General features: G+C 50.9%; 2 protein-coding genes across 3 annotated transcripts; both read left to right on the top strand.

Annotated features, from left to right (window-relative positions):
* Positions 1 to 168: 168 nt before the first annotated feature.
* On the top strand, positions 169 to 13754 carry SLC44A4 (solute carrier family 44 member 4; the record flags this gene model as incomplete). Its single annotated transcript, XM_079933509.1, has 21 exons — positions 169 to 202; positions 1815 to 1863; positions 2330 to 2403; positions 2538 to 2616; positions 3568 to 3667; positions 3750 to 3875; positions 4031 to 4091; positions 5623 to 5707; positions 5791 to 5874; positions 6151 to 6386; positions 6476 to 6575; positions 7079 to 7171; positions 7441 to 7543; positions 11432 to 11685; positions 11758 to 11852; positions 11972 to 12075; positions 12187 to 12260; positions 12469 to 12539; positions 12750 to 12844; positions 12960 to 13044; positions 13636 to 13754. 21 exons carry the CDS (start codon positions 169 to 171, stop codon positions 13752 to 13754), a joined length of 2121 nt encoding a protein of 706 aa, XP_079789635.1.
* A 419-nt stretch (positions 13755 to 14173) lies between these two features.
* On the top strand, positions 14174 to 25442 carry NEU1 (neuraminidase 1). 2 transcript variants are annotated; one of them, XR_013830154.1, is made up of 7 exons: positions 14174 to 14447; positions 14886 to 15078; positions 15803 to 16065; positions 16675 to 16857; positions 17045 to 17267; positions 17373 to 18575; positions 24929 to 25442. XR_013830154.1 is itself a non-coding variant. In XM_079933904.1 (6 exons), the coding sequence occupies exons 1-6, from the start codon at positions 14286 to 14288 to the stop codon at positions 17597 to 17599; spliced, it is 1251 nt and encodes a 416-aa protein (XP_079790030.1). In that variant the 5' UTR covers positions 14174 to 14285; the 3' UTR covers positions 17600 to 19078. The 2 variants fall into 2 exon arrangements, 1 of the variants encoding a protein (XP_079790030.1); XM_079933904.1 differs by lacking the exon at positions 24929 to 25442 and having other exon boundaries at positions 17373 to 19078.
* The last annotated feature ends 701 nt before the right edge of the window (positions 25443 to 26143 follow it).

Raw genomic sequence — 26143 nt, 5'->3', positions numbered from 1 at the left:
GCTTGCCTTCCAGCTTCCAGCCCTCCAGCACGGAGTCTAGAAGGAGGAACTAGAGTGTGTCAGGGACCACAGGCAGGGGTGGGGCTGTGACGTGAGGGCAGGAGGGCGGGGCTGGTGGCAGGTGAGCTGCCAGGTCTCCCAGGCTCCAATCACTCTGGAGACTGAGCCATGGGGGGAAAACAGGACCAGAACGAGGTCTACGGTGAGGCTGGGGGCGAGGCTGGGGTGGGGGCCCAGGACCTGGCGAGGGAGGGGAGGCCTGCTCCGGGGAACGGTGGCTGGGCCGGCACCAGGGAGAGGAGCTGAGGGGAGTCGTGGTCCCTGAGGGGAGGGCCCAGGAAACAGCTGATGGAAGGAGACAGAGTCAGGGTCCTCAGAGGAGGATGGGGTGCAGGGGCTGGGAGCCATTGCTGAGGGGCCTTTGGGGTGTGAAGCTGGGGTCTGCGTGAGGAGGGGCGCTGGAGTCCCTGGGACGAGGGGGTGATGCCACGCCTGGACTCTGGGCCCCTCAGGACAGGGCCCCGGGAAGCAGAGCCTGAAGGAGGCAGGGTCAGGGTCCTGAGCAGAGGAAGGGGCTCAGGGGCTGGGAGGAGTGAGCTGGGCTCTGGGCCGCTGTCAGGAGGGACAGCTTGGGGTCCCTGAGAAGGAGGCGGACTTTCAGCCTGGACTCTGGGTCTCTGAGGGGAAAAGGCGCTGGGGATCTGCCTGCCGGGGTCTGTGAGGAGTGGCGGCGGAGGGGGTTCTGCTGGGGGTCCCTGAGAGGAGTAGGGGCTGCAGATCTTGGTGGAGAGAGAGGGCTGGGGACCAGCCCCCTGGGTTCTCTGCTAGGAGGGAGTCTATCTCAGAGTGGGTTAGGAAGAGGGGCAGCAGAGTTCTGGGGCTCCTGTGAAGGGTAAGGCCTGAGGAGAAGGAGCGGGCAGCCTGTCTCCAGCATCTCTGTGAGGGGCAAAGGCTGGGGGGCTGCCCCGAGGGGTCCTGAGGACAAGGGCAGGGGGCAGGGGGGAGGGGTCTACAGGGAGGGGGAGCTGGGACCAGCTTCTGGGATCCCTTTGAGCAGTGAGGGCTAGGGAAGGAAGGAACCCCAGGGGAGGGACCTTCCAGAGGCGAGGCTTGGTCCGAAGGGAGTAGAGGAGGGAGCAATGGGGACACTCCACAGACTTCCTGGAGCAGCTTTGGGTCAATCATCAACATCGCGTCTGAGAACCACGGAGGGACAAGGGTCCAGAGCACCTGGGAGAATGGACCGCACCCCTTTCCACGCTCTGGCTCGGCCCTCTGTCCTCCCTCCTCCCCGCCCACACCGGACCCTGGCTGCCTGGCCTCACTTCCTCCCTGTGTGTACTCAGGGAGGACCAGGAACAGGACGGGCCACAAGCTGCCCGGCTCAGGTGTCACCCTGACTGCTCTACCAGAGACTGGCAGTAGCCTGGGGACTAAGCTCCCTTCCGGGTGGGGGTCTACAGCGCCCCCCGCCCAGTCCCTGCGGGAATCGATGACTTTGGCTGAGGACCTTGAGGTGTGACCCGTAAATGACCCATAAAAAGCTGCCCTTTCCCCTCCCTCCAAGGCCGCCCGGTTGGAGTTCACAGTGATCAGTGCAGCTGCTGACCAAGCCTTGCTCCTACCTTTCCTGTTCTCTACTTTCCCCTCCTGCCAGCCCTGCCCCTGTCTATCTCCCCCCAGACTCCTGAGGGCCAGGTAGGACCCTGGTGCAGGGTAGCTCCTGCTGTGGGGAAGGGTCTGGAGGGACTGGAAATGGGGGGAGAGACCCCTCTCAATGCCTCACTCTCCACACTCCTCCCCTTGCCCTTCAGGGAAACCAGCCAAATATGACCCCTCCTTCCGAGGCCCCATCAAGAACAGGTGAGTTCTGGGCGCTGTGCTGCTGGGCGGGGGGGGCGGATGGGGGCGGTGTCTGGGTTTTGCTTCGTATTTGCTGAAATATTGGTAAGAAACTTGTGAGGAAAAAACCTCCTGCCCCAGGAGGGTGGTGGCCCTGGGGAGACTGTTGTGAGTGGAGGGGCCACAAGGGGGCCTCCCGGCTGCTGGTGATGTTCTGTGTCTTGGCCTGGGAGCTGGCTACACAGGCATGTGTCCTTTGGGAAAATTCATCCAGCTGAACACTTCTGAACTGTGCCCTTTCCTGTTTTAAACTTCAGAAGAAAGTTTACCCACCCAGAAAAAGGTTTTCTTAAAGAGAATAAAATGAAAGCTACCTATGCCTACTTTCCAGCATCCCCCAACTCTCCAAAGCACGACTCCTCCAGACCATGCTACCCCCCCCTCCCCAGCATCCCCTCTCCAAAGGTTTCCCCCATTTCTCTCCAAGGAGCTGCACAGATATCATCTGCTGTGTCCTCTTCTTCCTCTTCATTCTGGGTTACATCGCCGTGGGGCTTGTGGGTGAGTTTCTGGCAGTGCAGAGCTGGGCAGTGGCTGGGGGACATTATTGTCCCAAGGAGGGACCACACCCACAGCCTTTCCCTCTTAAGTCCCTGCCGCACTCCAGTGATTCATCTGTGTGTCTCTGTCTCCAGCCTGGGTGTATGGAGACCCCCAGCAAGTCCTCTACCCCAGGAACTCTACTGGGGCCTATTGCGGGATCGGGGAAAACAAGTGAGTATGAAGGCAAGAAGAGGGGGCAGGAGGGAGATGAGATGGGGGATGGGTAGGGGACCACTCCACCTCAGCCTCCCTGAATCTCACCAGTCCAGGCCACGTAGAACAGCCTCCACTGCTGGCCAGTGGCTTCTGAATCCTCCTAGAATTAGGAGGCAGCAAAGAGTCATGGTTAAATGCACAGGTTTTAGGGTTCAGAGATGGTCATTTGAATCCCCAACTGGGCTAAGTAAGTTCTGGTTTGTGACCTCCGGCAAGGTACTCAATATCTCTGAACTTTGATTTCTTCTTCTGAAACACAAGGATGATTCCAGAAGCAAGGCTATCAGTCCCAGCATGCAGGAAACGTTCAGTAAATAATAAAAGCACTAACCTTTATATGGCATTCCAGGCAGGCAGTGTACTCTACACACACAAACTCATCTAAACCTTGTGAGGTAGGTGCTATAATTTTACATGTGATGGAACTGAGGCAGTGAGTGGTTAGATGACTTATTCAAGGTCATAAAGCTGGCTCCAGAGTTCAAGCTCTTAACCATTTTGTTAGCAGTGGAGATGCTGAATTACTCTGGGCGATCTTTCAGGTGTCTCCCATACCTCCCCAGCTGAGCTGAGCTTCCAGAGGCCAGGAACTGGGCCCATTGCACTCTTTTTTTTTGTTTTTTTGGTGTTTTTTTTGCGGTACACGGGCCTCTCACTCTTGTGGCCTCTCCCGTTGCGGAGCACAGACTCAGCGGCCATGGCTCACGGGCCCAGCCGCTCCGCGGGATGTGGGATCTGCCCGGACCGGGACACGAACCCGTGTCCCCTGAATCGGCAGGCGGACTCTCAACCACTGCGCCACCAGGGAAGCCGCCCATTGCACTCTTGAGGCACAGCCCTGGCAGTCCCTCTCTTTCCCCAAGGCTTGACCAAGCCCTTATGCATACGCTTCCTTCTCTCCTACAGAGATAAACCATATCTCCTATACTTCAACATCTTCAGCTGCGTCCTAACCACCAACATCATCACGATCGCCCAGAATGGCCTGGCGTGCCCCACACCCCAGGTCAGAGTCTGGGACCTGCCTCTGTCCCCAGATCTCCCCCAGGGTCTGGATACCAGCCCCTCAGCACGCTCTCTGCCCCCAGGTGTGTGTGTCCTCCTGCCCAGAGGTCCCATGGACTGTGGAAACGGACCAGCTCTTACAGTCGGTTGGGCAGGTCTTCTATGCAGCAAATAGGAACTTTTGTCTGCCAGGGGTGCCTGGGGACATGGTGAGTGCTGTTCCCAATGTCATTGCTAAGGAGGGTCCATAATGAGGGAGGGTGGGAGGGGGAGTTGGGTAGATGATCGTGGTGATAGAAAGGGGACTCACTCCTTCATCTTGCTCTGTGTCTGTGTGTCTGTCTGTCCTCCCCCCACCCTCCAGCAAGTGCTCCAAAGCCTGAGACAGGAGCTCTGCCCCAGTTTCCTCCTCCCTTCCTCTCCAGGTGAGAAGCCACATTCCTTCCTCAGACATCATCCAGTCCTAGATTTTTTTCTCTCAAACAAGGGAACCAGGCTCAGAGAGAGGCAAGTCACACAGCTTGTCTGTGACAAAATCGGAATGAGCACCAGGTCTTCGTTTTTTTTCTCTGCTGCATGACCATCCTACAGTCAGATCACCAGTGCTTATTATGTACCTGCTGTGTGCTAGGTACCGGGGACAGGTGAAGCGAAGATGAAAACTGCTCCCTTTTGGACTACATCCTAGGTGGTGAGATCAGAGATGTTCACGAAGCGATGGCATGAGATTGCCACGAGAACATACGTGGGTGAATGTACACACATGCATTTACGTGCAGGCACAGGAAACAGACTGGAAGGATGTTCACCCAAATGTTAAAGTGACTGCGCTGGGTGGTGGCATCACAGTTGACTTTTTTTTTTTGCTCTTTTTCCCAAATTTTTTTTTTTTTTTTTTTTTGTGGTATGCGGGCCTCTCACTGTTGTGGCCTCTCCCGTTGTGGGGCACAGGCTCCGGATGCACAGGCTCAGCGGCCATGGCTCACAGGCCCAGCCGCTCCACGGCATGTGGGATCCTCCCGGACCGGGGCACGAACCCATGTCCCCTGCATCGGCAGGTGGACTCTCAACCACTGCAGCACCTGGGAAGCCCTTAAATGTTATTTTTAATAGAAAAAAAAATGTAACTATAACATGAGAAAAGATATCCAGCTCTCAGTAGGTACAATAGGAAGTATCTCCAATGAGTGCTCCAGGGTCAGATAGATCTGGATTTAAATTCCAGCACTTTCCAGCTGTGTGGTCTTAGGAAAATGACTCAACCTCTCTGAGCCTTGTTTCCTCATCTTTAGAATGTAAATGCAAAGCAAGTCTGCCTGGCAAAGCTGTTGTGAGGGTCAAGATAAATGGCTCTGTAGGCACATAATAGGGGCCACAGGAGATAGGGGTGGGGCCAGAAGGCTTCCTGGAGGGGGTGAGATGGAGATGGAGCTGAACAGGGCATCATGGATGGGATTTCTGGAGGAGGAAGCACAAAGGTACAGAGGGGAAGGGAAAGTGGCTGGGCTCAGACGATGGGGCCTTAAAGCCTGGCCGTGAGCGTGGGCGCTCTCCAGGGCAAGGCATCTGGAGGTGTCTGGGCAGCAGAGTGACCTAGAGCCCTGGAATGCCAAGGTCCGGGCTGTGCCGTGTCTCCCGGGCACTCTGGCAGGGGCTGGATTGAAGGGTGGCAGGGGTGGGCGTGGAGGTGCTGTAAGAGGCAGGCCAGAGGACAGGAGGGTCTGAACCCAGGCAGTGGCAGGGTGGGCAGGAAGAAGCATTAAGAGACAGTGAAGGAAGCATGGGCTCCTGGGCCAGGAGCTCCCTTTCGGCTGTGGAATCAAGAGCAGCCCTCTGAGTGGGGCAGAGCCCTTCTCAACTCTGTCCCTAAGGGCACGACGGGCTGGGGTGGGGGCCAGAGACTTTCAAGACAAACTCTGGGCCCTCCCACCCAGTCGCCCGGTTCTCTCCCTCCAGCTCTGGGGCGTTGTTTTCCATGGTCCAATAGTACTGTGCCTGAGCTCCCAGGGATCTCCAACACGTCCATCGCCCAGGGCATCAGGTGGGCATTCCCTTGCCCCTACATCTCTGTCCCGCTCCCCCTTCCCACTCACAGCCCCATCTGACTCTGTCTCTCCCCACCAGTGGTCTTCTTGACAGCCTCAACGCCCGTGACATCAGTGTCAAGATCTTTGAAGACTTTGCCCAATCCTGGTATTGGATTCTTATGTGAGTCACCACATTCCCCTGCTCTCTCGTCCTTCCCTTCCCCCGACTCTGACCCTCTATCCCTTAGCCCACCGTCTGAAACAGAGCCTTTGGGCAGGGGAGGTGGAGCCAGAGCTCAGAATGGATCCCAAGTCCAACAGGATTTATAAGAGAAAGCGTGTGGGGGGGTTCTGATCTGGGAACATTGGGGTTTGAGGTAAGGTATTTGGGGGCCTCTGAAAGGGGAAAGGTATGGGGGATGTGGGGTGACCCTCACCTATGTTTCCCTGCCCGCAGTGCCCTAGGCGTGGCTCTGGTCCTGAGCCTGCTGTTTATTCTGCTTCTGCGCCTGGTGGCCGGGCCCCTGGTGTTTGTGCTGATCATAGGGGTGCTAGGCGTGCTGGCGTACGGCATCTATCACTCCTGGGAGGAATACCGCGTACTGCGGGACAAGGGTGCCTCCATCTCCCAGCTGGGCTTCACCACCAACCTCAGCGCCTACAGCAGCGTTCAGGAGACCTGGCTAGCAGCCCGTGAGTGCCCTGCCCACCCATGAACCACCAGCCACCCAAGGGCTGCCCTGGCCATGACCCAGGCCACTCTGCCCCCTGTCCACCCTCAGTGATCGTGCTGGCCGTGCTTGAAGGCATCCTGCTACTGGTGCTCATCTTCCTGCGGCAACGGATTCGCATCGCCATCGCCCTCCTGGAGGAAGCCAGCAGGTCAGGGCCCATGTGGGAAGGAGAAGGGGCAGAGGGCAGGGGGGTGGGCCCAGGATGGGAGTGCTGGAAAGGTGGCAGAGCACTGGAGGAGAAAGGCAGCATAGCACAGTGATTAACATTGCTGTGCGGCTTGGCCTTTCTGCACCTCAGTTTAACCATCTGTAAAATGGGGGTAATAATAGTTCCTACCTTGTAGGGTTTTCATAAGGATTAAGTTAATTAGTGTCTTGTCAAGTGCCTAAAACATGAAACAAGCCCTTACTCACCCTGAAGCTGCCCCTGGTGGCTTCTCTGTGGCTCTAGTTTCCTCTAAAGTCCCCTTGAGCCTGATTTATTCAGTTCAGTTCTTTTAGGGAGCTCCTGCTATGTGCCCAGCCTTAGGGGGAAGGAGCAGGCCCTGGAGAGGGCAGAGGTGTGGCCTGTGCCAGGGTCGGCACCGTGAGAGGATGGGTGGGGACTGGGGGGGCTAGCTTCACTCGTGTACTGCTCTCATCTCCCTGCAGAGCTGTAGGACAGATGATGTCTACCATGTTCTACCCGTTGTTCACCTTTGTCCTGCTGCTCGTCTGCATTGCCTACTGGGCCATGACTGCTCTGTATCCTTTGCCCACATGACTGGGCCCTCCTGGAGCCCTTGGGGGTGGAGGGCAGGGCAATACTTTTGTAGACAGTATGCCTTAGTGTGATTGGAAGAAGGCACCCCTTCCTCCCAGCAGACACAGCCCCGCCTTGAAAGAGCAGGCACAGGCTGAATCTCAGCCCCTCTGTGCAGTGAACAACCTGCTCAAGCTCCTGGGAAGGGGTTGCTGAGGAGGGGAACTGTGGAGGCCCCCGTGTCACCATGCTTTCCTTGACTCCCCTCTGGGTACCTGGCCACATCTGGGCAACCCCAGTACGTGTTCTGGGCGCCCAACATCAGCTTGTCCGGCTGTGAGAATGTGCCAATGAATACATCATGCAACCCCATGGTGAGGATTTGGGCTGGATGTGGAGGGGCACCAGTAGGGCTGAGGGGACCTTAGAGAACAACTGGTTCAAATCCCTCATTGTGCAGAGGAGACTGAGGACCAGAGACGGCAAGGGGCTCACTCACGGGTCACAGAGCAGGCCCCTAGCAGAGCCAGAAAGGGAGTCTGTCTGCAGACTCCAGATCTCCCGCTGAGCCACCCATTGTGCTGCAAGAGGATGCGTGCTGTGCCCAAGGGCAGGACCACGCCCTGGGGCAGGTGGATCTCAGAACCTCTCCATCCCTCCCCAGGACATTCCTCTGCCTAGAGAACCATTAACCACTTCACCCTTTCAGTCTCAGTCTGCTCACCTGTAAAATGGAGATAATCTTAATATCTGTGCCTCAGCATGGCCGTGGCCGTGGCCGAGAAAATTAAAGGACACTGGGCACATGAAAGTATAATGGCTGGCACCTGATAAGAGCTGATAACTGTAGATGGGTTTTGTTTAGGTTATCTTTAGTTAGGCTTCCTCAGAACACACTGTTCTAGGCGATAAGCAGGTGGGCTCCCTGGGGGCCTGGGAGAGTAGCTGCTACCCCAAACTCTCCCCTGTGATGTTCCCAGGAAGTGAGGCTGCACTGCTGGGTATTTACTGTCAAAGCTTTCATGTGGCCACCACATCAGAACTGGGACCATGGGCTGTGCCCACAGGCGTCAGCCCCACTCTGAAAAAGGAGAGGGAGGTCGTTTACATTTAAGAAGGACCCATTATGTGCCAGGCACTGGCTATACAAAGCCCCAAATGAAGTACTTCTTGCTTTCAACTTGCTTATGCCCTAGCGGTGGGGACTGATGCAAACCCACAATTACATACAAAGTGGAAAGTGGTTATAAATTCTTGTTATAAAATTTCAAACAGAGCAGTCCCTCCCTTAGGAAGCTTGCACAAGCCTCTTAGATGGCCTCATCCACCAGAGGGCAGACAGCAGAAGCAAGAACTACAATCCTGCAGCCTGTGGAAGGAAAACCACATTCACAGAAAGATAGACAAGACGAAAAGGCAGAGGGCTATGTACCAGATGAAGGAACAAGATAAAACTCCAGAAAAACAGCTAACTGAAGTGGAGATAGGCAATCTTCCAGAAAAAAAATTCAGAATAATGATAGTGAAGATGATCCAGGACCTCGGAAAAACAATGGAGGCAAAGATGGAGAAGATGCAAGAAATGTTTAACAAAGACCTAGAATTAAAGAACAAACACCTAAAAAAAAAAAAAAAAAAAAAAAGAACAAACACCTAGAAGAATTAAAGAACAAACAAACAGAGATGAACAATACAATAACTGAAATGAAAAATACACTAGAAGGAATCAATAGCAGAATAACTGAGGCAGAAGAATGGATAAGTGACCTGGAAGACAGAATGGTGGAATTCACTGCCACAGAACAGAATAAAGAAAAAAGAATGAAAAGAAATGAAGACAGCCTAAAGACCTCTGGGACAACATTAAACACAACATTCACATTACAGGGGTCCCAGAAGGAGAAGAGAGAGAGAAAGGACCCAAGAAAATATTTGAAGAGATTATAGTCAAAACTTCCCTAACATGGGAAAGGAAATAGCCACCCAAGTCCAGGAAGCCCTCCAAGTCCATCCATGTTGCTGTAAATGGCAACATTTCATTCCTTTTTATGGCTGAGTAGTATTCCGTTGTATTTATGTACCACATCTTCTTTATCCATTCATCTGTTGATGGACACTTAGATTGCTTCCATACCTTAGCAATTGGAAATAATGCTGCTATGAACATTGGGTGCATGTGTCTCTTCCAATTAGTGGTTTTGGGGTGTTTTTTTTTCAGGTGTACAGCCAGAAGTGGAATTGCTGGGTCATATGGTAGTTCTATTTTTAGCTTTTTGAGACACTTCCCACACTGCTTTCCACAGTGACTGCGCCAATTTACTTTCCCATCAGCAGTGTACAAGTGTTGCCTCTTCCTCACATCCTTGCCAACATTTGTTGTGTTCTTTTTGATGATGGCCATTCTGACAGGTGTGAGGTGATATCTCATTGTGGTTTTGATTTGCATTTCCCTGATGATTAGCGATGTTGAGCATCTTTCCATGTGCCTGTTGGCCGTCTGCATTTCCTCTTTGGAAAAATGTCTATTCAGTTCTTCTGTCCATTTTTTTTTTAATATATTTATTTATTTATGGCTGAGTTGGGTCTTTGTTGTTGTGCGCAGGCTTTCTCTAGTTGCAGCAAGTGGGGGCTACTCTTCGTTGAGGTGCTCAGGCTTCTCATTGTGGCGGCTTCTCTTGTTGCAGAGCACAGGCTCTAGGCGCGCGGGCTTCAGTAGTTGTGGCGCACGGGCTTTTGAGCACAGGCTCGGTAGTTGTGGCGCACGGGCTTAGTTGATCCGCGGCATGTGGGATCTTCCTGGACCAGGGCTTGAACCCATGTCCCCTGCATTGCCAGGCGGATTCTTAACCACTGTACCACCAGGGAAGCCCCGTTCTGCCCATTTTTAAATCAGGTTGTTTGTGTTTTTCATGTTGAGTTGTATGAGCTGTTTTTACATGTTGGATATTAATCCCTTATTGGTCGTATCATTTGCAAATATTTTCTCCCATTCAGTAGGTTGTCTTTTCATTTTTTGATGGTTTCCTTTGCTGTGCAAAAGCTTTTAAGATTAATTAAATCCCATTTGTTTATTTCCTCTGCTTTAAGAGACGAATCTGTGTTTTTTACTTTTTATTAGGGAAATTTTCAGACACACACAAACATGGAGAATCCCTGTACTCAGATTCCATAACCTTCAGCCTTCTGTTCTTGTTTCATCTATTTCCCTACCCATCCCCCACCCCTTGCAATTTTAAAAAATTATTTGTTTATTTGGCTGCGCTAGGTCTTAGTTGCAGCACGTGGGATCTTCATTGTCACGTGCAGGATCTTCATTGCCATATGCAGGATCTTCGTTGCAGCATGCAAGATCTTCAGTTGCAGCATGCAGACTTCTTAGTTGCGGCATGCAGACTCTTAGTTGCAGCATGTGAACTCTTAGTTGTGGCATGCATGTGGGATCTAGTTCCTTGACCAAGGATTGAACCTGGGCCCCCTGCATTGGGAGCATGGAGTCTTAACCACTGGACCACCAGAGAAGTCCCCCGTGCCATTTATTTTTCTTGAGTTTTTTTTTTTGTTTGTTTGTTTTTGCGGTACGCAGCCCTCTCACTGTTGTGGCCTCTCCCGTTGCGGAGCACAGGCTCCGGACGCACAGGCTCAGCGGCCATGGCTCACGGGCCCAGCCGCTCCGCGGCATGTGGGATCTTCCCGGACCGGGGCACGAACCCGTGTCCCCTGCATTGGCAGGCGGACTCTCAACCACTGCGCCACCGGGGAAGCCCTCAAGTTTTTAAAGGCAAATTCTGAACATTGTGCCATTTCACCTTTAAATATATCGGGATGGATCTCAACAGATAAGGACTTTTAAAAAGCATAACCACTACACCATTATCACACCAAACAAAATTAATGGTTCCTTAGCATCATCTGATACCCAGTCTGTTCAATTTTGCTAGAAAGTGCTTTGGTTGAAGTTGCAGAGGCTGCTCTGGGAGGGGACAAGCTGTTCAAGTGCAAAGGAGAGCTAGGCATTGGTCACACTGCCTTCATACCATTAAGGCTTGGTCCACATGGCCTGGGAGCTCTTGTGCCGTCCAGAGACTGGAGACTGAAGGAAACTAATTACACTCACACAATAGGCAAGCTGAACCCTGTCTGAACCCAGAGATGGATCTCCTGAAAGGAATGGGCTTCCCCAGTTCTGGGGAGGCTGTTACCACCCTCTGCTCTGGGAAGGCAGGAGCTGGTTGGGAATGAGCCTCCTCTGCCTGCCTCCCCAGGACCAGCCGGTGAACTCCTCCTGCCCAGGGCTGATGTGCGTCTTCCAGGGCTACTTGTCCACAGGCCTAGTACAACGTTCTCTCTTCAACTTGCAAATCTACGGGGTCCTGGGGCTGTTCTGGACCATCAACTGGGTGCTAGCCCTGGGCCAGTGTGTCCTGGCTGGGGCCTTTGCCTCCTTCTACTGGGCCTTCCACAAGCCCCGGGACATCCCTACCTTTCCCCTGAGCTCTGCCTTCATGCGCACACTCCGGTAAGCCTGGGGCAGGGGGCTGGGAATTATGAACCCGGGAGTCCTCTGACTACCTCACTAACCCCTGTGCAGTTACCACACCGGGTCGCTAGCCTTTGGAGCCCTCATCTTGACCCTGGTGCAGATAGCCAGGGTCATCCTGGAGTACATTGACAACAAACTGAGAGGTGAGTCGAGGTTGGGGGCTGGGCAAGGCTAGGCTGATCAGCTGGACCCTTGGGCGCTGGAGCGGGGGCGGTATGCGGTCAGGGGCCAGTGCCCAAACATGAGCCCTCCTTACCCCCAGGAAGCCAGAACCCTGTGGCCCGCTGTATCATGTGCTGCTTCAAGTGCTGCCTCTGGTGTTTGGAAAAGTTTATCAAGTTCCTGAACCGCAATGCATACATCATGGTGAGCCCACTACATGAGCAGCCCCTTGCTCTGGGGGCCCTGGATGCAGGTCTCCTACCCTGGCCTAGGTAAGCTCACCACAGGTAACCCTGAACTTTCCACCTCACCCAGATTGCCATCTACGGGAAGAATTTCTGTGTCTCAGCCAAAAACGCCTTCATGCTGCTCATGCGGAACATTGTCAGGTCAGGCTGTGGCCCCCCACCTCCGTGCTCTCCCACCCATAAGCATGCTGTGCTCAGAAGGGCCTTGAGCTGGGTTTAATCTCTGCTGCCTCCATCTTGAAATGTGAACAGTTTTTGTTTTGCATCTGTCACGGCCAATTATATAGCCAGTTCTACTCCCACCCCTGCCAGGCCTCTTACCCCCAACCTACCCCAACTCCTTGTACAGGGTGGTCGTCCTGGACAAAGTCACAGACCTGCTACTGTTCTTTGGGAAGCTGCTGGTGGTTGGAGGTGTTGGTAAGGTGTTTGTTCTTTGGGAAGCTGCTGGTGGTTGGAGGTGTTGGTAAGGTGTTTGTCGTCCTGGACAAAGTCACAGACCTGCTACTGTTCTTTGGGAAGCTGCTGGTGGTTGGAGGTGTTGGTAAGGAGTTACAGAGGACAGGGGTGCTGGGCAGTTTAAGAGGTGACCTCAGAGGAGTGATGCTGACCTCCAGATCTCTCTCACAGGGGTCCTGTCCTTCTTTTTTTTCACCGGTCGCATCCAGGGACTGGGTAAAGACATTGAGAGTCCCCAACTCAACTACTACTGGCTGCCCATGATGGTGAGTGACACCCCCCAAACCCCCCAGCCCCACCCTCCACCCCACCCCATCCCTGACGCCCGCTTCACCCTCCAACTCTCCAAAGGAACCCTAAGGGAAACCTTGCCTCTTGCAGACCTCCATCCTGGGGGCCTATGTCATCGCCAATGGCTTCTTCAGCGTTTTCGGCATGTGTGTGGACACTCTCTTCCTCTGTTTCTGTGAGTCACACCTCTACCTCCTCTCCTCAACTTAAAGGTACCAAATCATTCAGGCTTTTCTGGTGCTTCTAGAAACAGCGACCTCGTGAGTTACAGGAGCCAGAGGCTCTTCTAACATCCTCAGGGCAGGTGTTTGGGAAGAAAGGAGGGAGTGAGCTCCCAGGCTCCTGGGCTCTCCCAAGAAGGAACATTCCAGGGGAGAGGCCTCTGGTATCTTCCCCTAGAAAATCTGGGAAAGAAGTTAGCCACAGGACTCTTCCCAGCAGGTGGCTGTAGTGAGTGGGGATTTTCTCACCCTACTGTATGCGTTCATTCAGGGTTTCATGTGTACCGGGCTCTGCCCTAAGCAACTGACATGCGTTTTTTCCGTTAATCCTTATCACGCTGTGAGATATTTTTGACACCCCCCCACCTTTACAGATGAGGAAACTATTACATAACCTACCCAGTAGGTTGCAAAAACTGCCCCCCAAAATCAGCCCGTGGTGGCGCAGCCTGGAAACCAGGGGGCTGTCTCTTAGTCCCTGGTTTTCCCGGGGAGTGGGGTTGGCTCCCAACGGTGCGCTCTTATGAGTCTATGTCGTGCCATAGTGGAAGACTTGGAGCGGAACGACGGTTCCGTGGACCGGCCCTACTACATGTCCAAGGCCCTTCTGAAGATTCTGGGCAAGAAGAACGAGGTGCCCCCAGGAGACAAGAGGAAGAAGTGAGAGGCGTAGCTCTGATCCAGGACTGCACGCCACCTGTACAGCCTCACAGCCTCAACCCGCCTTCCAGATCTCGATTTTGTAGTAAAAAGATTTTATTAAAAGACTGATATTTTGTTTTCTCAAAAACTCTGGGACTTTTATTTCCTCCTACATGCTGCTCTTTTTAACCTCGCCTGGCTCTTTAAAATAGATCCCGCCCCTATGACGTGACCCAGGTGCCTCGACCAATCAAAAGGCTCTTGAGGAGTAATGCCCGCCCCCTTCTTCACCCCAGCCAATACGCTTCCGGCCGGGGTCACGCGCTCCGGCGCTTCCATGGGGGCCAATTGGAAAGAGGAAGCTCTGAGGCGCTGAAGGGTCACGTGGGGAGTCGTGCCAGGGCCAAAGAGAGTCGCGGAAGCGTGGCGGGCCGGCTGGGATTGGGGCGGGTTTGAGGGTGACAGCTGAGCGTTTAAAGGGCCGGGGTCAGTTGACGAATCCAGCCCGCGTCTAGTCCTGGGGGGCCAGGGTCTCTGCTGCCGCGAGGGAGAGATGACTGCGGAGCGACCCGGCACAGTGCCCCTGGGCAGACCCGGGAGACCGCGAATGCTGGGATCATGGGGAGTCTGTAGGGTTCAGGTGTTTGCCGCGATCTTCCTGCTGCTGTTGTCTTCAGCAGGAGTCGGGGCCAGGGCAAAGGACGACTTCAGTCTGGTGAGTCACCCCTCGCATAGCCCCATCCCCGACTCACGCAGGCGGTCTGTGCCCAGTTGTACCCCGGGACCTAGGCTGCTGAGCCCCCTCTCCTCCGAGAAACTCTCTGACCCCGTTCCCTCCTTTCCCAGTCCCTTTCCCTCTCTGGGCCCTTGTCCTCTTTCCCTCTGAGTCTCCTCTTTCGAGCTCCTTACCCTTTTGAGGTCTCCCTGTCCCTGAGGGCTCCTTGTCCCCTCGTAGTCCTTCCCCCTCTCCGAGCCCCCAGTTTCGCTCCGAACTCTCCTCAGGGTTCCCCTTCCTTGTTCTGGGACCCCTTCTCCCACTCGGGATCCCCATCACCCTGCCTCTCCCAGGGGAACCTGACTCCGAGCCGCTATTCATTCACCCTAAAACCCCAAGTCACGTTTGTTCTGTTGATCCTTCCTCCTCGCTTCGTAGGTTCGTCCGCTTGTGACCATGGAGCAACTGCTGTGGGTGAGCGGGAAGCAGATCGGCTCTGTGGACACCTTCCGCATCCCGCTCATCACCACCACTCCTCGGGGCACTCTCCTTGCCTTTGCTGAGGCCAGGAAAATGTCAGCATCGGATAAAGGAGCTAAGTTCATTGCTCTGCGGAGGTCCACGGACCAGGGTATAAAGATGCCTGGGTCACAAGAGGCTGGATGGGTGGGGAGCTTGACCTGCTTTAGGGCCCTGAGGCTGCTGGATCCCTGAAGAGTAGAGGGAACCTAAGGCGGGAAGGTGTCCAGGGCAGTGATCTGGAAATTGGGCTCACCAAGGAGTTAAACATTCATTCAGACATTTACTGAGCACTTACTATATACCTGGCATTGTTCTAGGTTCTGTGAATACAGTTATGAACAAAACAAAGCAAAATTCCTTGCCTTCACAGGGCTTATATTCTACTGGGGTGTGGGGAGACAGACAATAAACATAATAACTAAGTAAATGTATTTTTTGTATTGGGAGTTGATACGTGCAGTAGAGAAAAATGAAACATGGCAAGAGGCATGGAGAGTGCCAGAATTTGACTGTAATTTTGAGTAGATAACATTTGAGCAGACTCAGAGGAGGTAAGTGAACCTGGAAGAAGAGCCAGGCAGGTGTAACAAGCTTAGACAGAGTTCACTGCCCCCCCCCGCAAGGAGGGGAGTATTTGAGGAATGAGAAGGAGTTTGTACGGCTGGATGGAGTGAGCAAGGGTAGAATAGATAAGGTCTGAGAGGTAAGGAGGGGCAGGTCTCGTGGGGCCATCATAAGGCCTTGGGTCCCTAGCAGGAGGTGAAAATTGCAGCGAGTGGTGGAAAGGGAGCCTCCAGAGTGCTCACCCTGGTTTTCTTCCCTTTTTTCTTTAGGCAGCACATGGTCTCCAACAGCTTTCATTGTGGACGATGGGGAGAGCCCAGATGGGCTGAACTTGGGGGCAGTGGTGAGCGATACAACAACAGGAGTGGTCTTCCTTTTCTACTCCCTCTGTGCTCACAAGGCTGGCTGCCAGGTGGCCTCCACCATGCTGGTGTGGAGCAAGGATGACGGCATTTCCTGGAGTTCGCCTCGGAACCTCTCCTTGGACATAGGCACTGAGATGTTTGCCCCCGGACCGGGCTCTGGCATTCAGGTCTCTGTCCTGAGATGGGTGGAGGGAGGTGCCTCATAGAGAGTCTGCCCCGTTATGGACTCCTTTGCAAAGAGAAGATCCTGTGAAGTCAGATTTTTCTGTCTTAGGTGGCATTCCTTGGAAGAAAGGGACATCCTGGGAGGAACACCCTACCAAGGGAAGGTGGAATTTTGCCATTGGCTTCCCATCTGGGGGTTGTCAACAGGGCTGCACTGATCCATGTGCAGATTAGAAAAAAAGTTAGAAAGTCCTGTGCAGATTAGAAGAAAGCCCTCCTTTGGGCAGACACAAGCCTGTGCCATGGTCCACAGCTTGGCCTGTGAACACAGGTTGGGTTTAAGCTCCCATCTCCCCCTGTGGCTGGGCCCCCTTGTCCTATGCACAGCCTGTCCAGAGTACACCCTGGATGTCCCGAAGGAGCTTATTCTGCCAAAGAGCTTCTTAATTCAGACAGTGGGTGTTTGTAATGCTTGTGGAACCCTCAGCAAGCAAGGACAGAACGGAAGGGGACAACGTGTGCCTCACACTTAGGAGGTGGTGGGTTCCCCTCCCCTGCTTCTGAGCCCCCTCAATGTCTCCATCTGTGGCACCCCTGTCCTTTTCCCACAGAAACAGCGGGAGCCTCGGAAGGGCCGGCTCATTGTGTGTGGCCACGGGACGCTGGAGCGGGACGGGGTCTTCTGCCTCCTCAGCGATGACCGCGGCGCCTCCTGGCACTATGGGAGTGGGGTCAGCGGCATCCCCTATGGCCAGCCCAAGCGGGAAAATGATTTCAGCCCCGACGAGTGCCAGGTCAGGAGGAGTCCATGGGCTGTCCCCCACCCGCTCAACCTGCTCTGTCCTCCAGAGCACCGTTTCACTCACGGACCCCGGGCCTGGCTGCCCAGCTCCGAGCCACCCAGCCTTGCTCCCTCAGGGACAGGGCCCTTCGCCCCGCCCCCATCCTGCGTCTTCCTGAAGCCCTCTTCTCTCCGCTCAGCCCTTTGAGCTCCCCGATGGCTCAGTGGTCATCAATGCCCGGAACCAGAACAACTACCACTGCCGCTGCCGAATCATCCTCCGCAGCTATGATGCCTGTGATACTCTGAGGCCCCGTGATGTGACCTTTGACCCTGAGCTCGTGGACCCTGTGGTAGCCGCAGGAGCTGTGGCCACCAACTCCGGCATTGTCTTCTTCTCCAACCCAGCCCATCCAGAGTTCCGTGAGTATCTGCCAGGTGGGGTCGGCGAGGAGCCCCCGTGACCTAGAGAAGGAGGCCTTCTCTAGGGGGAGACCTTCCTTCCCCTGATTCTGCTGCTGTTCCCAGGAGTGAACCTGACCCTGCGCTGGAGCTTCAGCAATGGCACCTCATGGCAGAAGGAGACGGTTCAGCTGTGGCCGGGGCCCAGTGGCTACTCCTCACTGGCAACCCTGGAGGGCAGTGTGGGCGGGGAGGACCAGGCCCCGCAACTCTATGTCCTGTATGAGAAAGGCCGGAAACAGTACATAGAGAGCATCTCCCTGGCCAAAGTCAGCGTCTATGGGACACTCTGAGCTGTACACCTGCCAAGGGGATAGAAGGCCCTGGACTCAGCCTCAGGACCATGGGTCTGTAGAGGGTCTACTGGAGGAGCCTAGAAGACGGTTCCACCTTCCTTTAGAGTCTAGCGTTTTGCAAAATCAACTTCTCTTTGACAGGGAAATCATTCCTTAGGACTAAAAACCTGGCTTCTCCCACATAGGAAGAGCTGCCCACACGTGGGAGCACTTCTCTTCCACATTGCTGGGTCTGCCCTCTCAGGGCAATGATTGGTCCTTTTCTTGGACAGGGCTAGGTGGGCCTGTAGCATTAAATAAATGTGAACTCAGGGAATTGGGGAAGGCTTACCTCTTTGGGGTAAGATACTGGCTTTGGAGAGAGTTGGTGAAAGTTCCAGAAGGGCAGGACATTTGGTTTCAAGGTAAGGAACGAGGTGCACCACCCACTTTGACTATGTATGAATCAAAATGTTTATAACTTAACGTTCTTAATGAAGGAGAATGAATATTTGCAGAGTCTCTGTGGTTCTGTCAGTGCACATCTTCCTGTCTGTTTTCCTCGTGCACACTTGTGGGACTGGGAGTGAGTTTTGGGGAGGAAGCTGGTGTGCTTATTGCCTGTGAAAATCTGTGACTTTGGCAAATCAGATCCTCCTTTCTTTTTCGCATTCCTTCTTATCACAGAAATACAACTTGCTCTTAACAAGTGTAATGAGGGGAAGGAGGAGGAGCCTCATAAGATAATTAAAAACTGGCTGTTTTGTATTTCTAAGGTGGGGTGAGATACTGTCCTCCATGAAACAGGGAGCAGGTGTGTTAAATGCAGATGCGAAGCCTCTCCCAGGCCAGCCTGGCAGAGAAATGAGCACTGTGGCAATTATGTGACACAACAACATCTCATCCTAAAGGAGATGCTGTGAAAAGAACAGCTGAGTGGGACAGCCACAGCTTTTCTCCATATGGAAAGAAAATGCAATGCCCGGATGAGACGGTAGGAATGTTCAAGACATTCTTTTCTTTTTAAAAAAATATTTATTTATTTATTTGTTTGCCTGCTTGTTTATTTATTTATTTGGCCGTGCCGGGTCTTAGTTCCAGTTCCGGCATGCAGGATCTTCGTTGTTGGTGTGGGATCTTCGTTGCAGCACCTGGGCTCCTTAGTTGTGGCATGCAAACTCTTAGTTGCAGCATGCATGTGGGATCTAGTTCCCTGACCAGGGATCAAACCCGGGCCCCCTGCATTGGGAGTGCAGAGTCTTATCCACTGCGCCACCAGGGAAGTCCCTGCACATTGCATTTTGATGTTTCTTAAATCTCAGTTTACAGTAGGTACACCTCCTATCCTCTCTTCTTTCTCTCTCTCTTTTTTTTTTTTTCTTTTTGATACCGTCTACACAGAAATATGTTCATTTGTCCTGTAGAACGTTCCACTCTCTGGATTCATCTGTTTCTTCCTCAGAGTGTCATTTAACTTTTTTCCTCCATCTCTTGTATTTCCAGTTATCAAACCTGAAGGTTTAATTAGATTCAGATTCCACTGGGTGAGGGAAGTGGGGGGTGGGGGGGACAAGATTCCTTCCCAGGTGCTCTTTGTTTCCTCTTGTGCTCCCTCAGGAAGCAAGTGCTGCCCGCTTGTCCCTCTCTGAGTAAAGCTGAATTGAGTGATGGGTTCAGATGGCCATAGCCTGACCCCTCCTTTGTAAGGTTTCCCCATCAACCTTCCAACTGACAGTTTCATCCACAGATGAGTTTTGCCTGAATCAAGTATTTCATGAGGGGTTGTGAAATGTTGGTTTTTGAATTCTATTATTTTGTCCTCATTTATTAGCTGGAATTCTTTAGTAAAAAGGAACTGTCCCTCATCAAGGCTGTTGGGTTACCCTGAAGCATGATTTGTATGGGAAAGTCAGGATAAATGCTTCATTTCTCCCCTTAACTTGCCAGGTCTCAGAGTAACCTGATGTAATATTTTACCTTGGCCAGTAAACCACATTGTTGCCACACAGGACACACAAACAGAGGCAGAATCTATGGGAGACGAACACAGGCAACATGGCCGGGGAGGGCGGGCTCTGCTCTTCTAACACAGGTGGACGAATAGATATGACGCAGGAAGTGCAGTGAGGGGGGTGGCATCTGCAGCAACTGGGACATCTGCTATCCACTGCCGCTAAAAATGCACATCTGAGAAAGTCTTGCTAACAACTTTATCAGAAATAATGGAGGAGATAGAGGAAATGATACCATGAATGTCTGCCACATGAGCTACTGCCTCGTGAAGTAGACATGGCAAGGGGCTTGTAAGGAAGTAATCATGTTCCTTCTTCATAGCCAAGAACCCTCAGCTAAGAGAGAGGCTCCTCAAGGAAGGATCTCCCCCGCTGGAGGGGGCGGAGTGGAGTCATTATAAACCAGAGTCCTGGCCCTACCCCAAACCTGCCTGTAGGTTCAGTGTCTCTAGAATCAGTCCAGGACCTTGCTTTTTTTTTTTTTAATATATTTTATTGAAGTGTAGTTGATTTACAATGTTGTTAATTTCTGCTGTACGGCAAAGTGATTCAGTTATACGTTTGTATATTCTTTTTCATATTCCTTTCCATTATGGTTTATCCCAGGATACTGAATACAGTTCCTTGTGCTATACAGTAGGACCCTGTTGTTTATCCATCTTATATGTAATAGTTTGCATCTGCTAATCCCAAACTCCCAATCCATCCCTTCTCCGCCTCCACTCCCCGTTGGCAACCGCAAGTCTGTTCTCTGTGTCTGGGAGTCTTTTTCTGTTTTGTGGATAAGTTCATTTGTGTCATATTTTAGATTCCACATATAATTCTTCTAATAATTGGTGATGTCGAGCATCTTTTCATGTCCCTGTTGGCCATCTGTACATCTTCTTTGGAGAAATATCTATGTAGGTTTTCAGCTCATTTTTCAATTGGGTTGTTTTTGTTTTGTTTATTTTGTTGTTATTGAGATATATGAGCTGTTTGTATATTTTGGAAATTAAGCTTTTGTCGGTCACATCATTTGCAAATATTTTCTCCCAGTTCGTAGGTTGTCTTTTCATTTTGTTTATGGTTTCCTTTGCTGTACAAAAGCTTGTAGTTTGATTAGGTCCCATTTGTTTATTTTTGCTTTTATTTCTATTGCCTTGGGAGACTGACCTAAGAAAACATGGGTATGATTCATGTCAGAGAATGTTTTGCCTATGTTTTCTTGCAGGAGTTTTATGGTGTCATGTCTTATATTTAAGTCTTTAAGCCATTTTGAGTTTATTTTTCTCTATGTTGTGAGGGTGTGTTCTAACTTCATTGATTTACATGCGGCTGTCCAGCTTTCCGAACACCACTTGCTCAAGAGACTGTCTTTTCCCCATTGTATATTCTTGCCTCCTTTGCAGGGCCTTGCTTTTTTTTTTAAATAAATTTATTTATTTTTGGCTGTGTTGGGTCTTCATTGCTGCACACGGGCTTTCTCTAGTTGCAGCGAGCAGGGGCTACTCTTCGTTGCAGTGCGCGGGGTTCTCATTGTGGTGGCTTCTCTTGTGCGGAGCAGGGGCTCTAGGTGTGCGAGCTTCGGTAGTTGTGGCTCACAGGCTCAGCAGTTGTGGCTCACGGGCTCTAGAGCCCAGGCTCGGTAGTTGTGGCACACGGGCTTAGTTACTCCATGGTATGTGGGATCTTCCCAGACTAGGGCTCGAACCCGTGTCCCCTGCGCTGGCAGGCGGATTCTTAATCACTGCGCCACCAGGGAAATCCAGGCCTTGCATTTTTAAAAGGAACTACAGGAGAGTCTAATACTGCGGTCTTTGGGCTGCACTTTGAGAAACTGTCTCTTAGACGTTTTAGCCTAGACTTAGGAAGACTAGATTTCAAAACATTGAAGAAAAGATCTCAAAAGAGAAACTGTTTCAACAGGAAGAATTTGTGTTTAAAAAACACCAATAACTATAAAAGATGGCAGGGACCGAACCTGCCTGTTTACCTGGGCATCTTAAACCCCGCCACAACACCTAGCACATGGTGGATGCTTAATACAGGAGGAAAGACAAGTCCAGCATGGGTAAGGAGCTGGGCCAGTGTTTCTGAGTGTGGTTCCAGGTAGGTGGCAGCCACTCCCTGGGAACATGTTAGAAACGCTTGACCTTCCCCCTATACTGACCACCCCTTTCCCCACCAGACCTGCAGAATCAGAAGCTCTGGGGGTGGGCCCCAGCACTCCGTGTGTTAGCAAGGGGATTCTAATGCACATTCAAGTTTGAAAGCCAGGGTTAGAACACAAGTCAGGGGTGCAGAAAGGATTGAAGAATTGTTGGTTGGTTGGCTTTTTTTCTTTTAATATAAAGGAGGAATTAGAAGGAGTGGCAGGAGACTGAAAGGGGAAGGTATGTGCTTATTTGTACAAATAGGACAAAGTGGACTTTGAAAACTACAGCCTGGTGAGTGCCACCTGGATCAGCAGCGAAATTCTAGCATGGAGCCCTAACCCCCTAACACAGGCCCTTCTGCCCCCTTCGAAGCCTCTCACCCCTCCCCCCAGCCCCTTGGCTGGGCATTGAAAGGGCTCTGGGCTCTCCCTGTTTATCAGGCTGCCCTTAAACAATAGAAGGAGCCTAACGGGTAATATTGAGCAGCAAATACCAGGGACCAGGCACCAGGTACAGTTTCTCACCAATTCAGTCCTCACAACCAGAAGTCATTATCAGGAAGGAGCAGGACGAGGTACATCATTTTTGCCCCAAAAAAAGGATTAGGAAAGAAGATCTAAGACATAGGCTTGCAATTCTTTTTGACAAAAAACAAAAACACACACACACAAAAAATAAACAAAAACGGACTTAAATTTACCACAAGGAAAGGGTAGATCTTCCCTTTCCTAATATTCTGGATAGAATATTTTTTAAAACACATTTTTAGGGAATTCCCTGGCGGTCCAGTGGTTAGGACTCTGCGCTTTCACTGCCGAGAGCCCAGGTTCAATCCCTAGTCCAGGAACTGAAATAGCGCAAGGCGCGTGGCTCGGCCAAAAAAAAAAAAAAACACATTTTTACTGTAGGGCTTTGTTGGTGAGAAAGTAAGGGAAATCTTCAAAAACCATAAATAATGGACAGCAAGAACCCAGAAAAACAAATGAGCCCTGGAGCTGGCATTTGCCCTGAGGACATCAGTCAATGCTCAGTGACCAAATCAGGATTACAGTGGATCACAGATTTGCAGTCAGGATATAAAGCCAAGGTCCTGAAAAGTTCTGGAAATTGTGAAAGGAAAATCAAATGGAGTTGGTACTGCTAAGAGAGCTCTCTAAAATGGAGCTGGGAGGCCATTAAGGAAATGTGACTTATACACATCTCAGCCTGGATGGAATCTGACCTTTTGACCTTATGAAGTCATCCAGAACACCTGCTAGAAACTCAAGATACATATAAAGTAACTCGTGACAGTCTACTTATCAGACCCCTACCCTAAAACAACCTGTGATTCCCTGTGGACAAATATTTTCTGACTTAGTCAATCATAATTCTCGCCAGGCAACTTTTAACAACCTTGTGGCTTTGTGTCTTTATGAGCCCCTGACTCTTTCTTTTCCTTGGAACACATTTTCGGGGTTACCCGAATCTGTGTCTCCCTAACTGCAATTCTTAAGACTCCAGATAAACTCTTTTCTTATTTGCAGCCTCCTGCACTATTTTTTTTTTTTTTAGTTGACAAAGTTAAAAAAGAGCATTTTTCCCACCCCCGCCCCGGGGTGGGAAAGCAGTACTGCCTTGGGTGCAAAATTTAAGAGAACACCAAAAAACTCAGGAATCAAGATAAATCATGTTTTAGTGTAATTAAAAAAAAAGTCAAGGGCTTCCCTGGTGGCGCTGTGGTTAAGAGTCCGCCTGCCGATGCAGGGGACGTGGGTTCGTGCCCCGGTCTGGGAAGATCCCACATGCCGCGGAGCGGCTGGGCCTGTGAGCCATGGCCGCTGGGCCTGTGCGTCCGGAGCCTGTGCTCTGCAACGGGAGAGGCCACAACAGTGAGAGGCCCGCGTAACGCAAAAAAAAAAAAAAAAAAAAAGTCAAATTGGCAAACTACAGGTCACAGGCTGACTACTCTTTGTAAATAAAGTATCAAAAGGCCGCATCTTCAGTGTGCGAACTGGCCTCCATCTTTGCTCTGGATAGAGGGGGGGAAAAGAAAAGGAAAATAAATAAAAGTATCTGGAAAATTCCTAACAAAAAGTTCATACTCCCGTGGGATTAACACCAGAAGTCACATTTCCTGTGGCCTCCAAATCTGCCAGCCACACGTTTAGCAGTACCTGGTCTTAAGCTCAGTGGTGAGTACATGTTGTTTATTAGTCTTCTTTAAATTGTACATAATTATTATATACACTTTTGTGTATAATAGTAAGTAGAAGGAAAATTTAAAATAAAATGAAATAGAAAGAAATAAAAGGGACAAATAAATAAATAGAAGGAAAAAGATAAATGGAGACCTCTGGGTAACTTGGCAAAAATACAACCACAAAGGGACTTCCCTGTGGTCCAGTGGTTAAGAATCCGCCTTCCAATGCAGGGGACACGGGTTTGATCCCTGATCGGGGAACTAAGATCCCACATGCTGCAGGGCAACTAAGCCCACACTCCACAACTAGAGTGCCCACGCACCACAACTAGAGTGCCCACGCACCACAACTAGAGATCCTGTACGCTGCAACGAAAAATCCCGCATGCCACAACTAAGGCCCAACACAGCCAAAAATAAATAAATAAATATATATATTTTAAAAAATACAGCCACAAAGGTGGTGTCCAGAGCGAATGCCAGTGTGCATCAAGAGAGGATGAGGTTGGAGGGAAGAGTGAAGATGCATAATCAGCTTTATGCTTCAGTATCTTAAGTCCACCTAACTTTGTGATGTTCCTATCAACCAATTTAAGGGAGGTGTGTTGTTTAACCTCCACCAAGCTTGGTTTTGGTATTTTGGAATCCCTGAAGCCGTTTTAATGCCCTTGCCATTGGAGGTGGGAGCCTGGTAGAGAGCAGCTAACATGTTCCTTGGCCAAGATTCTAAAAGGAGAGGTCAGGGGAAGGCCAGTGTCTCTGCACATCTGAGTCTCAGCAAGGCATTTGATAAGGTCAAGGGTACCACAGGGAAATTTCCTGGACCCATGTATACAAAAAAGAGGGAGAATTCATTTGCCACCCCTGGAGGACAATTTTACACCAACCCCTTACACACACAATACTGTAAATACAGGAAAAGAATGAATCATTTCTCCTACGTTTGCAGTAGGAAAAAATAATTCAAATTAGACAAAGTACGAGTTGATGAGATGACTTATTACTTGTTTTACAGAAGAATGTCAGCAAATAAGTGTAGAAAGAATAATCAAAGTGGAAAATCATCATTTTGCAAACTTGAGTGAAAATTCCCATTTGAAAGGTGCCCTCCCTGAACCAGGAGTACAAGAAGTTGGCGACCAAGAGAATTCTATACAAACAGAACTTGTTGGGAATTCCCTGGTGGTCCAGTGGTTAGGACTCAGCGCTTTCACTGCCATGGGCCCAGGTTCAATCCCTGGTTGGGAAACTAAGATCCCACCAAAAAAAAAAAAAAAAAAACACAGAGCTTGTTAAAAGTAATTCTTACCTTCTTTAGCCTCCCCCCATAGTTTAGACACTTTTCCACAATTGTCTCTTTTGTTCAACCTTACGTAAAAGCAAGTATGCCATGTCTTTGGGTTTTCATTTCTTTATGAAGTCTCGTGTCATGTAAAACTTAAATAAATGTGTATGCTTTTCTCCTGTTAATCTGTCTTTGTCAGGTTGATTTTCAAACCCAGCCAGGGACCCTAAGAGGGTCAAGGAAAACTATTTCCTCCCCTACACAGGCAAAGATCATCAGTGGATGCCAAAATCATTAGGTTAAGGTTGATGGAGACTGGATATTCATTCACAAGATGCTGAAACCAAGGGTAGTCAGCCGTTAGCCATTAATAAATAATAAACTGTAACCTGCCTTCACTGATCAAGCTCACTCCATTTTTACAAAAAACTTGCATGTCCTCTGAGCATCACATAGCCTAAACAGTGTTTGCCCAAATTGTTTTTTTGAGATTTGGAGTTGTCTGTGTCCAGTTCAAGATAGAACCAGTTAAGACTGGTTAAGACCACTGACCTTCCATCTGGGCATGCAGAGTGTCTGGGCACAGAGTGTCTGCTCCGTGACATTTTGACATCAGAAGGACAAAAAATTCACCCTCAGCGCATACTAACACAGCCATTTTCTGAACATAGGTCCCAAGAAGAAACCTGTAGCTTAGTTGTGTCTGTGCAGAACGTTGATTGAGCACCTTTCTCTTATCTCTAATTACCTTTCCCCGCACCTCAGCTTTATCCTATGAATACCCCAAGCCCCTTGCCTTTTTGGGAAGAAAATTTGAGACTTGTTCTCTCCTCCCGTCAGTTGGCTGCCTTGTGGATAAACTCTCTGCTGCAAACCTAGCGTTTGGCTTGCTGCGCATCAGGCAAACAAACCTGGTTTGGTAACAGTGCCAAAGAATTAACCCAT

Source organism: Stenella coeruleoalba (genome assembly GCF_951394435.1).
Source record: "Stenella coeruleoalba genome assembly, chromosome: 10".
NCBI lineage: Eukaryota > Metazoa > Chordata > Mammalia > Artiodactyla > Delphinidae > Stenella > Stenella coeruleoalba.
This window is presented reverse-complemented; position numbering and strand designations above follow the sequence as displayed.